The sequence below is a fragment of the Rhamphochromis longiceps genome, linkage group LG12 (assembly GCF_057381845.1).
Source record: "Rhamphochromis longiceps isolate RC_006_pf linkage group LG12, R_longiceps_female_GT1.1, whole genome shotgun sequence".
NCBI classification, from domain to species: domain Eukaryota; kingdom Metazoa; phylum Chordata; class Actinopteri; order Cichliformes; family Cichlidae; genus Rhamphochromis; species Rhamphochromis longiceps.
Genome location: NC_140568.1, coordinates 38,317,106 through 38,329,821, shown reverse-complemented (window position 1 = coordinate 38,329,821; position 12,716 = coordinate 38,317,106). Strand labels below are relative to the sequence as shown.

The 12,716-nt window shown below is 37.8% G+C and overlaps 1 protein-coding gene and 1 long non-coding RNA gene across 16 annotated transcripts in view; one reads left to right on the top strand and one right to left on the bottom strand.

The window, feature by feature from the left end:
• Positions 1 to 11,320, bottom strand: part of LOC146657884 (uncharacterized) — a 32,857-nt gene extending 21,537 nt beyond the window's left edge. Inside the window, exons 1-5 of one of the 14 annotated variants that reach the window (XR_014914122.1) lie at positions 6,051 to 11,159; positions 5,839 to 5,896; positions 4,622 to 4,744; positions 4,293 to 4,393; positions 3,676 to 4,181 (exon numbers count right to left, since the gene is read on the bottom strand). Coding sequence is in view for 1 of the 14 variants with exons in the window: in XM_085426244.1 (XP_085282370.1) it covers positions 11,182 to 11,235 (54 nt within the window). In the remaining 13 variants the exon portion in view is untranslated. Of the gene's footprint in view, positions 1 to 3,675; positions 4,745 to 5,838; positions 5,897 to 6,050; positions 11,160 to 11,181 lie in introns of those variants that run through there. The other 13 variants (XR_014914124.1, XR_014914115.1, XR_014914118.1 and 10 more) reach the window with 13 other exon arrangements.
• On the top strand, positions 1,580 to 3,423 carry LOC146657885 (uncharacterized). Of its 2 annotated transcripts, XR_014914130.1 has the most exons (5): positions 1,597 to 1,674; positions 1,829 to 1,886; positions 2,907 to 3,001; positions 3,110 to 3,175; positions 3,345 to 3,423. It is a non-coding gene; the product is annotated as an uncharacterized LOC146657885 (long non-coding RNA). The 2 variants fall into 2 exon arrangements; XR_014914129.1 differs by lacking the exon at positions 3,345 to 3,423 and having other exon boundaries at positions 1,580 to 1,674; positions 3,110 to 3,309.
• Positions 11,321 to 12,716: the final 1,396 nt, after the last annotated feature.

Sequence of the window (12,716 nt, the reverse complement as noted above, 5' to 3'; positions counted from 1 at the left end):
TATAAATGTTCCAAAACTGGTTTAGCCAAATCTGGGTCATCAATAAGGCAAGAGAAGAGTACTGGGTCAGAAAGCCTAATGGAAGACGGCTCTGCCTGAGATGAAGGAACTTACGGTTAAGTAGCAGTCTGGTTTGTTTTTCTTGATTGGTAGGTCCAGTTGCAAGAGTGTTCCTGGGACTGATATTGTAAAGACCGGTGCTGTCCAGTCAGACTTTGTGCAGCTGCTTGGCCCGTTGAAACCATACGGGTGTTGCCTCCCTCAGCTCCCTTTCCATCATGCTTTGGGTAATACTGATGCAGATGAGCCTGTCCTGTCTCGCTTAAGTAACGAGGACCAGGATGTGACTGTTTGAGGAGATGATAAACTATTTCTTAACACACGAATAGCTTGTAGAAGTACTCTGTTTTCTTCTTCTTCCCCTTCCCTGGTGTTAGACACCTGAATGTGAGCCCACTTGTTCTTCTCAGCCAACCACAGTGGAAGAGACAGCCTGCCTTCCACTTCAATTATACTCCTTCCGTTTCCACTATCCTCTCTCGTAGACATTCTTTCTTGCATACATATTTTTTTCAGACTTTCATACATAAATTCTCTTCTTAAATACGTATATTATTTGTAAGATTAAATGCATATTGAATCCATGAGCATGAGAGCGAAATATATGAGTACATTAAAACATGTATATGAGACCATAATATAATAATGTGTGTGTTAAAATGTGTCATTAAAATATAAAAATTTTAATTCCAACTATGTGAGATCTGTATGAGAAATGAGAATGCATGTGAGAGTGAAAGAATGAATTTTAGCTTGTACAGCCCTTAATAGTTCTTGTTAAATTTTTCCATGCCAACTGCATTCTGTAACCATTTGAGTGTAATGCATAGACTCATATATAGGCTAATTAGTGTTAAATGACAGACTAATAAAGTAAACTAGAATTTCACTCACCAAAACTGACTTTTTTAGAGCCAGCACCAAGTGGTGACAGAGGAACTGCAATTTTTGTTGCTTTTTCTTTGCTTCAGACTAGAACTTATCACCTTACTATCTTCCTCTTGTATATCTATCTAAATAGACATACTGTAGATTGTTTCGCTTGAGACACTCACTAAAAAAAAGGTTTTGACACCAACGATAATATGACAAGACTAAGAGAGGAAGGAAAGAAAGAAAGACAGAAAGACAGAAAGACAGAAAGAAAGAAAGAAAGAAAGAAAGAAAGGAAGGAAGGAAGGAAGGACCAGGAGCACCTGATTTGTCAGCCCGAGACAAGGAATTCACAGAGACTCATGAAAATATTCTTCAGCATTAGCTGAATACAACCTAGTAATTATCTGTAAGTGATGACCTATGGAAGAAATATAGTATCATCAGAATTCAAGTATTTTTAGACATTGAATTTATGACACTGAATTTTTATCCTCCAAATTTCCCTGCAAAAATATTCACCTGCAAAAATTCACCTGCAAAAAATTCACCTGCAAAAAATTCACCTGCAAAAAATTCACCTGCAAAAATTCAACTGCAAAAGTGATGAACTTTAATGACCCAAGCCAGAGCAATCAGCACCAGATCGAGTCGAGTGGCTCTCGGCCAATTAAATTACGCTGTTTGATCACATGACACCGTTAGCCAGCAGTTTGTCTCCTAAAAGAGAGCTGTTTAGAGGTGAGTGATTAAGTTTTTCTCCTAAATAGAGATCATTACAGAACGCCTAGTCCTACTTAAAATCCCATTTATTTTTATTTTATCATCTACTCGAACTAAGGAAAACGTTTGACTAACTCAAAGACAATTTCCACGCCTCCCCTGCCTGACGCAGAGGCAGTTTTGAATTTAGGAGCAGCAAGATGGAAGCGGCAAACCCTGGCGATTCTCCGGTAAGTATATTGTTTTTTATCTTCAAGTTTGTCTTTTGAAACCTTAATTTTATTTAAATCCGTTGCTCACGTATAAAGTACACAGACGGGGTCTTTGCTCAACTCGTCTGAGGCGTGTCTCACTAAGCGCTACATGCTAGCATCCTGCTAACCGAGCTACCCTTTACATGCTGTGCTTTAGAAAATAGGATACTCGTTAAAAAATACTCCGCAGATATTGATAGATAGACGAACACTGCAAATATAATGTTGTAAACGAAAACGGCCTTTGGTGAAGTGGTAAAATACACCATGAATAAAGCCATAGATTGAATGGCTGCCATGGTTGCAGAACGGCCTGATTTAATGACAAGAATGGGGAAGAGTGAGGCGAAGTGAACCAAAGCCACAAAACACGGTCAGACAAGGCGGCAAAAGGGCAGTGATCTGTCCGTCAGTATGAAGTTGGTGTGTGCTTTGGTGAACAAAAACTCGAGACCGGTAGCAGGAAGGTGGGAGACTCGTGTTTCACTGGAATAGTGGTGAATTAAAACATCCTTTGTTGGGGACATTTAGGTGTAAATGCATCCATAAAGGTGAGACAGAGGCAGACCAGACAGTGAAGAAAACAAGGCAAACATTAGAAATATTAAAACGGAAATATAGGATTAATATAACATACAATTGGGGAAAATGTAAGGAACACAATGTAAATGATATTGTAAAGTCATTAAAACAGCATACTCTGATTAAAAGAAACAGATAATTGGGTAGGATGATGATGATGATAATAATAATAATAATAATAATAATAATAATAATAATAATGTTAAAGAACATGTACAAGATGGGTATGTATACTTGTAGCCAGAACTTAACTACAAAGTTGTAGCATGCCAGACCATCTTGATTGAATGTAACTTCGCTCCACACAAGTTTTATGGTAGACATATTCATATTGGTATCTAATAAATGATTAATTCTTAGATTTTATCGAACGTTAATTTATAAATTGTTTCTGTCTTTATGTGTTTGTTTCAGATTATGCAAGATGTAATTATTCAGTCAGCAAGACACTTGCTGCAGTTACTGACATCATCCAACTGAACTGCTGCTGTGATGAATCAGAATACAAGGTTTACTTTAGCAAGACCTATGAGTTAATGCTACATTTAACTAAATTGTTATATATTTTGTGTCCAATATTGTCTCCATATGATTTTGTTTTTTGCAACATCTTGCAGAGAACAGAGTCAAGGTACCAGCTTGGTCAACCCTAAAAGACCATCTGTTCATCAAGAAATGACCAGGTGAAAAAGTCATAAACTAAACACTCTGCATGAGCATGGAATTTAGGATGCAACTTTATATCTTACCTGCTCTACACTCAGGGCTTGAATTACAACAACAGTCAATCACATAAAAAAAAAAAAAAATACTTTTGGTAGTTCTGTGTCTGTCTCTCTCCTCCAAACCCAGATGGCTGCTGGTACTGAACCGGGTTCTGCTGGAGGTTTCTTCTTGTTAAAGGGGAGTTTTTCCTCTGCACTGTCACTTCATGCTGCTCAGTGTGAGGGATTGTTGAGGTTGAGTCCATATATCCTGCGAACAACTGCTGGGCAATGACACCATGCAATCTTCTGGGATTCCTTGGATAGAAAACCTGTGAGCTGCACTTGTCCTTGGTCTTCACAGCTCACCTTTTTACTGTTTATTGAATCAAAATTCTCCAGTGACATGGATTCTACATTGTAACTGATGTGATGTTCTATAAAGTGGTTTTAATAAAAAAAAAAAAAAAAGGCAAAAATTAGTTTGTTTCTTTATTCAATTTTTGAACAGTGATACTCATTCAGTAAATGCAAATTATTTACACGGCAGTGCACTATAGGCATAAATCTAGACCCCTAGATAAAACATGATGGCATTATAGCAGTGACAACTCCTCCACAGTAGCAGGTGGGATTTTTCTTTTTTTGAGGACGGCTCCTTTTACCTGTCACTACAGATGGTCTGTTTGTTCTGATCAAGAGCCTTTTTTTGGGCAGCTGAAGAGGAGAAGTCTATCTTATGGCCAACCTCTGGCTGTATCTTGGTCATATTACCCAGCAAAACCCAGTATGCAGGTTCATCTGTAACAGTCCTTGTGCCACAGATCACTGTTGCTTCTACATTAAACAGAAGAGCAGTGACGTGGGTGCAGGTCTCCGTGACTCCGGCCTTACAGCTGCAGTGGGCGGCTTCAACCTTCCCTGTGATGCTCACAGTGACCCATGGCTGCAATGCTGGTTCATTCAGTCTTTGAGAGTGCAGGACCTGAAACACACACAAAGTTCTTGTCTTTAAATGAACTATGAGCCAAGGCTGACATAAATGTTTTATCTACTTAATCATTAATGTAACAGTGTTTAGAAAGTTAGCACATACATGTAATTTTTCATTTCTTTATGTGTCCATCTATAGAACGCTGCATGTTATAGTGTAAATCTGCCTGTTCTCTGTCAGAAACCTGCCTGCAGAAAATGAACCTAAAGGATGTAATGCAAGGATGTCATCACTTTCAAGATGGAGAAAGCATAAAGTGACAATTATGAATCACTTAATATGATAAGGAGATTCTGCAGGTCATTAATCAATGTATAAAATTAAATAAAATTATTTTTAGTGACACAAGATACAAATATGGAAGGAAGATGTATAATCGCTCAGTTTGGGGAAATTGTGGGTAGCCTGCAAGGGCCTCAACTTCTCCATACCCACAATGTGCAACAAATGGGCACAGCTATCTTCAACAGTGGAACATCGGCCAGTTACTTCCAACTTTAACGCAGCTTGTAGTCTTGGAGAGCAGCACACCAAAACTGCATGCACAACTTCTGCTAACAGTGGAAACAGATTAAGAAATCCATGCAAACAGATTCATAAACCGAAAGAATATTATTTTACAGGATTAATGATCATATCAGCCGCTGGCTGATCACAAACCCTGAGGGTGTATACGAGAAGCAGAAGAAGCAGAGGGGATATCCAGTTTAAGTTTAGATAGTATTTGTAAAGATATTGACCATATCCTTTTCTGAAAGTGTGGATATAATGGATGGGGTAAGGTACTGACATGCTACAACTTTATAGTTGTTAAGTTCTGGCTACAAGTATACATACCCATCTTGTACATTTTTTTTATTTTATTATTATTATTATTATTATCATCATCATCCTCCTACCCAATTATCTGTTTCTTTTAATCAGAGTATGCTGTTTTAATGACTTTACAATATCATTTACATTGTGTTCCTTACATTTTCCCCAATTGTATGTTATATTAATCCTATATTTCCGTTTTAATATTTCTAATGTTTGCCTTGTTTTCTTCACTGTCTGGTCTGCCTCTGTCTCACCTTTATGGATGCATTTACACCTAAATGTCCCCAACAAAGGATGTTTTAATTCACCACTATTCCAGTGAAACACGAGTCTCCCACCTTCCTGCTACCGGTCTCGAGTTTTTGTTCACCAAAGCACACACCAACTTCATACTGACGGACAGATCACTGCCCTTTTGCCGCCTTGTCTGACCGTGTTTTGTGGCTTTGGTTCACTTCGCCTCACTCTTCCCCATTCTTGTCATTAAATCAGGCCGTTCTGCAACCATGGCAGCCATTCAATCTATGGCTTTATTCATGGTGTATTTTACCACTTCACCAAAGGCCGTTTTCGTTTACAACATTATATTTGCAGTGTTCGTCTATCTATCAATATCTGCGGAGTATTTTTTAACGAGTATCCTATTTTCTAAAGCACAGCATGTAAAGGGTAGCTCGGTTAGCAGGATGCTAGCATGTAGCGCTTAGTGAGACACGCCTCAGACGAGTTGAGCAAAGACCCCGTCTGTGTACTTTATACGTGAGCAACGGATTTAAATAAAATTAAGGTTTCAAAAGACAAACTTGAAGATAAAAAACAATATACTTACCGGAGAATCGCCAGGGTTTGCCGCTTCCATCTTGCTGCTCCTAAATTCAAAACTGCCTCTGCGTCAGGCAGGGGAGGCGTGGAAATTGTCTTTGAGTTAGTCAAACGTTTTCCTTAGTTCGAGTAGATGATAAAATAAAAATAAATGGGATTTTAAGTAGGACTAGGCGTTCTGTAATGATCTCTATTTAGGAGAAAAACTTAATCACTCACCTCTAAACAGCTCTCTTTTAGGAGACAAACTGCTGGCTAACGGTGTCATGTGATCAAACAGCGTAATTTAATTGGCCGAGAGCCACTCGACTCGATCTGGTGCTGATTGCTCTGACTTGGGTCATTAAAGTTCATCACTTTTGCAGGTGAATTTTTTGCAGGTGAATTTTTGCAGGTGAATTTTTTGCAGGTGAATTTTTGGCAGGTGAATTTTTGGCAGGGAAATTTGGAGGATAAAAATTCAGTGTCATAAATTCAATGTCTAAAAATACTTGAATTCTGATGATACTATATTTCTTCCATAATGACACCCAGTGCAGACAGAAGTCAGTTTTAATTACAAAAAGAGGTGAGATTTTCTAATGGAAAATTATAGGCAATTTGGCTTAAGCTGTTTAGAAAAACTATTAAAAAACAATATTTTAGCTAATAATTATTATTATTATCACTGATTATGAATGAAGTCTTTGTGTTATTTGTTATTTTATGTACCTGTTTGAGTTAAATAAGGATAGATGCTTCTCTTCTGGTTATAATACACAATTTTAAGGTAGTTTAAGATGTACATTGTGTTTTATAATCAAATTCTTCTTTGTGTTTAGATCATTTTTATTTGTTCAAAAGTCAGACTGGTTCTATGAGCAGTCACATTCAACATTCAACAAGATCTTACCACAAAACTGCATCCATCATGTTATTATAATGTCATAACAGATGATGCGGTATGCTTCTCTTTCTCCGTCATTCTGACACAAGTCAAACTTGGTTTGCCCATATCATAGCCACGCTTGTCACTTTCCTCTTGAATAAGAACAAGATGTTACAACAGCTCTGCTTTCCTCTGTCTTGTTAATGTAAAATAATGGATGCAAGTAAATGTCAGCTTTCATATATATTTTAGCTACGGTTACTAAAAGCAAGCCTAACAGTGCAGAAAAAACAAATGAAATGTTTCTTTCAGTCTTTCCTTTATGAAAAATGTTCTACTCTTTTTGAGTGAGTGTGAAACTCAAACACCATTTGAGGTGTTTTTCTGATAGTTGGGGGATTTAACTCCACCAAAGTACAGCCACCCCTCTAAAAATCTTCTTTAGGTCAATATATTATTAATTTCCCTTATGTCTGTTTAGGGTCTATTTATTTACATGCTGTGATTAAACCAAGTTATTAGTGATTAGCTCATTAGCATGTTTGGACCATCTTATCTATATTTTTACAGCAGTCTAGTTTCTAATAGCTCTGTTGAATTTCCATTGTTCCACTGCTGTGTGAACAACATTAGGAGTCTTGGGACGAAGCGACAATGGACAGCTTGCGATGGTTTCTCTTTGCATGCAGCTTGAATAATTGATGGCTTGATTGCCTGGGTATTCACGGACACAAAAAGACTTTTCCTATTCTCTGTCTAACACACTGCTTGAATCTTAAACAGTCCTCCCCAGTGGCACAATCCACATGGAAGTTATGTGGCTTACAGACAGCACTGTACAGCCAGTGTCCTTCATCGTCTGATTACCTCAAATTGCTGTTATAAGAAGAAACAATGTGATAAATTCATTGTATTCAGTTCATGCTACTTTAGGCTGTAATATATCACAATAACCACTCTAAAAAGATCCTCAACCTTGAATACTTGGATCTCTAATATATATATATATTTTTTTTTAAATCTCAAAGTTTTGCAGCAGTATCTCTTTTCCAAGCTAAGGATACTCTATACACTGGACTACCCCTTGGGAGGAAATATTTTGCTCTACTTGAGATGGCATGTCATAAAATGTGCACCTTATCTATGGTGACCTTGCAGAATCTCACGCTCCAAGGAAGCATTAACTGGCTGTGTTTGCCTGTGCTCCCCTATAGTTATTTATTCATGTTCGTACTCTGCTGGTGTATAAATCCCATAATTAAAGGGGATTTGTGTACAAAGAGCAGCAATGTGCTGGAGGCTCTTAATGGAGAGAATTAGTGGTGAAGAGCACCATGCTGCACAAGGCTCTTTACAGCACAAAGAGACAGCAAATGCTTTATGTGACCAACAGCTTCAGCGAGATAACAATCTCACTGCTGGTGTCACAGCGTAATAGACTGAATTGTCTCTATGCAATACGAACATGCTAGAGGACCCATTGACCAACCATTAAATAATTAAACTGTCAATCCTTTATCCTCAAAGGCCAATTACCAATCCTGATATTACATAGTTCATTGACATGTAATGGCTTCCTGTTAAGGTCTCCCCATCGTTCAGTGTGACGTCTTTCAGACCTCCTTGACCTAATGTATTTAATTAGGGTTTGAAAATAAAGAAAAGTATTTGATGTATATTACATCAATTGGGTGATTTTCATATTACAAGCTCCCTTGACAGGTTCTTTTTGTGCCAAAACCTGACTCTATCAGTGAGTTGAAATACATGCCTACTACTTTTTCTTTTCCATTACAGTCTGTATTAATTTTCTTCTTGCTTTGGGTTCCCCTTTATGTATTCCTTCTTCCACCTTCTAAAAACACAAAAACAAGATATACTGCAAGTGTCTCTCTCTGTCCAAAACCACTGACAGAAACACCAAGACTTCACTTGATAATAATCGATAACAAACACAGAACTGCAAGCATCTCCCAAATTCTTTCATTATAAGCAGGCTTCGTTGTAATGGAACTTTAAGAATCCATACTTAAGTGGTAAACCAAGTGGATTACAGCAGAACTACTGAAATTACTGATAGCATTACTTCCTCTTTCACCTTGTCCCTTTAATGTCACCACATTGGATCATCTGCCTCTACCTCCATCCTTACAGCCTCCTCTGTGACACAAACTCTGCATATCCTCCTCCACTACATTACAGTGATATGAATTACAGAAGTTGGGGAAAGATCTGCCAAAACAGCAATGTTGCTTTACTGTCGGTGGTCATAATTGCAAAGGTTTCAGCAAGTACTTAGACCCATTCACTTTTTGTGTACTTTGTGTTATGGATTTAGCTATGTATATGTGTATACATGCTACATGTATTGTCATTTTGTACTGTCATCTTCAACACATTTATCTCAAAGCATCCAGTATAGAAGAAAAGCCTCACAGAACTGATAGAAGGGTTGTAACTCTCAGTCTTGATAGAAAACTAGTTTTTAATCTATAATTCTATTAAATATTTAAAATAGGTATGCCAGGTCAAACTGACATGGTGCTAAAAAATGCTGACCAGTCCTCAAAGAGTTGATAATCATGGTTTTCATTGGTTGTTTTTCCATCATTTTCTTCTCAACAAATTACACTGTTTATATCAGAAACTATTTTCAGCCTGAATATTTAATTCATCAAGATTCGAAGCATAATTTAAGTATTTTCTTACTTTTTCTCTGCAATATTCTAGAAATGTGTTGAATTTACATCTCAAGTCTTTAGGAAGCCTATTCAAAAAAGGTCATGTTTCCAAGGGAAAAATGAAAGAAATATCAAGCCATTTTTTGTGGTTTAAATCTGATTTGCATCTAAGCATCAAGTCTCAGCTCCACAACTATTCACATTTAGCTTGTCTGACAGAATTCTGGGAAACGCAGAAAAACACAAAGTAAGATAGATAAAACAGGCTGAAGAATATGCATAACAAAGATGTGAATTACAATATTTGCACACAAAACAGCTCCTGCATTGCTTTCAACATCAGGGTTGTTGCGAGAGTGTCTGAGGCGCCAAGTGTTATTCAGATAAGAGGAAGTCTCAGGCATGTTTTACCAGAAAAAAAAATGATGAAGGTTATAAAGGTGTTTGAACCGTATACAAAAGTCCCACTGTACAGAAACCCAGTCAACATCTCCAGTGATTGGTAGACAGAGATATGACCACACATATCACAGGTGGTCCCCATGTGGGAGGGGGAAGAGGGAGAAAAGTGTGTCTTTGCTCATCAAGCCTTGTTTTGGCCTGGGGGCAACGGTGCCACTGTGACTCTCGAGTCAGCCAGTCAAGGCTAGGGAAAGCAGGAACACAAACAGAAAACTGGTGCACAGAGGGAGTGTGCAAGAAAGAAAGAAGGAAAATGGGAGATGGAATGAGCGAGGAGGCTTCATCCCAGGATGAGTCACGTCTACTCATACTGTCTGCTGCAAGTAGCAAACACTGGGGGGAATAACAGATCTGTTGATATGGGAGTTTCCCCAAGCTTGCTGCATAGCTGAGGGCAGACGTGGAAAATACACAGACAGGAAGCCACACACAATTAAATGCAAAGCAGCGATTCCAACCACGATTTTCAGATATACACCTGCAAATTCAGAGACGTTTAATGTATAGTGTCCTCATATTTAGAACATATGTAAATATGACATTCCACAATTTTTTTTAAAATTGGATTTAGTATATGTATTTAAGTCACAAAAGTTTGAAGAGGGAAATGCAACTCTTTCCTTCTTGTAGTCACCTGTTCCAGAGATGATTGGAAAATGACAAATATATAATAAAATAATACTTATTATAAGAGCAAGTGGGGTATTCACTGTCGACAACAGGACAACACACTGCTTATGTGAAATCATCATCAGTGAATGTGGGTAAAACAAAAACTACAGCTTTATAATTTTTGGTGAATTTAATTTTGTTACAGTGAATGGAAGCCAAACTGATCCATATCAGTTTATAGCATTATTCAAACTGAATACAGGCTGCTGTGGGACGAAGACTGGTAACATCTATTTGACTTGCTGTCACCTGCATCTGGAGCTGTGCTGTAAACAAACACTAAAGCCCAGTTCGATCAGAATAGGAATAGAAATTTTTAACAAACTAAAATAATAATGCACATCAGCTCCTTGTATGCTGCCCTCACGACACGTGACCATGTGAAGCTAGACAGCTAGCGAACAAAATAGAGGAGATCTTCCACACAAGGCTTGCCTTTCTTGCTTTTAATGAAGATCCTTTAAAGCCTTATCTCTCTCAAGGCTTCTCCTTGCTATTTCTTATTTGTAACTGAAACATACAGAAAATGAAAATAAATTGCTAGCTAATACACATCTTAATGACAAACTTACTGATTAGCCTAGCTTAACACGTGCGTTACATTAGCATCGCAGTTCACTCCAGGTAAAGACATATAAAAGTCATCTCTGAACATATTAATACTCACAAAGACGAACGTTTCCCAAGGTACAAGCGTGTAGGGCACTCTTAGCGTGTACATGAACTCGTTCACTCTTTTAATACTGCCGAAACACTTTTCACGGCATTAACGGAGAAAATACTTCAAAGATAGGTTAATGATCAGAGCGCTCCCTCGCTCCCATTTCCGCACATACAATACAAAGATCGCTTGTGATAACGTTGTCTCACTCCGAGCAAATTACGAACCCATACATTTTAACTGTTTTTAGCATGAATCACTTATAATATTTCTTAACTTTGAACTTATTTATCACTTTGCTTATGTAACTTAATCAGACTATGCACTAACTACTGACTTTTGACCAAAAGGCATAACACCTTGGCTTGCCATTCACGATATACCAGCAAACTAGTGCGTCAGAACGTTAAAGTTAGCTAGCAATCTCTAGTGATTTAAGCTACATTAGGTAATGTTTTTGATGCTATTTAGAGAACAAATAAAAATAAGCAGAAACTTTATATGATCATTAAATGTCCCTGCATTATCAGAAAAGTTTGCACTTTTCCTTCTATGCTGGTGAGGACTTTATAGAAGTAGGGCTTTTCTGCTCCTGCTTAGCATAAATACTTTTTGGCAGATTAGCATCAACAAGATGCAGAGATGTGGCGATCACTTGAAAGTCTCTCTGTGCTAGTTTTCAACTTTGCTTTGTGTTGTTGGCTTTGTGTTGGGCCCTAAATACTAAGACTCCGACACTGATCACAGAAAAGTGGTGGTGGTGACTGTTAAAGAGAACCCAATGACCGTTAATAAGAGATTAATTTAAAAAAAATCAAATCGATAAGTGATATTGGTAATGGAATTGGAACTGCTAAATTCATATCAATTCCCATCCCTAAATGCTGGAGTGATATGAACACTCCAGCAAGAGATCAAAGTTCCAAGAATGCACTGCAGACATTTGACTCAAAGCCAGATAAGTCTATCTGGAAGCCAGGCATCCTCTTGGCTCACAATTGCTGTCTCTTCCTATAAATTCCACAAACAATAAGATCCTCTAAACCATTAAACTGTTTTTCCACATGCCAGGCAGTGTCTATGGCCCCTTTAGTGCGCCCCATTACATACACATTAGGTGACGGCATCCTGTGTCAGACTTTGCCTTTAAGAGCCTTTTAAAGTGGTTCCTGTAGTAAAGTCCAAATTAAAGTAGGATTGGTGGCTTCTCCTCAGTAATCTACATTCATATCATTTTTTTTTTTTGCTTCTTATGCTAATGTCATACAGTATATTTAACATTTGTGTATTACAGTACTACAATATATGCTTAAGTGCATGATTATGGACATTGTCTTTCATGTTTATTGTCTGTGTGAAGCCAAAAGCAACAGCATCGATCAGGACTTGTGCACCACACATAACACTAATGTTGCATTTAAAAAGCAGCTCTTGTATAGTTAGAGTAATGAGGCTCTGCATAGAGGATGATTGTTGAGTGACAGATATGATTTACAGCAGTAAGATGGACAGTCATCACCAGAATCCCTGTTGTGAGTCTG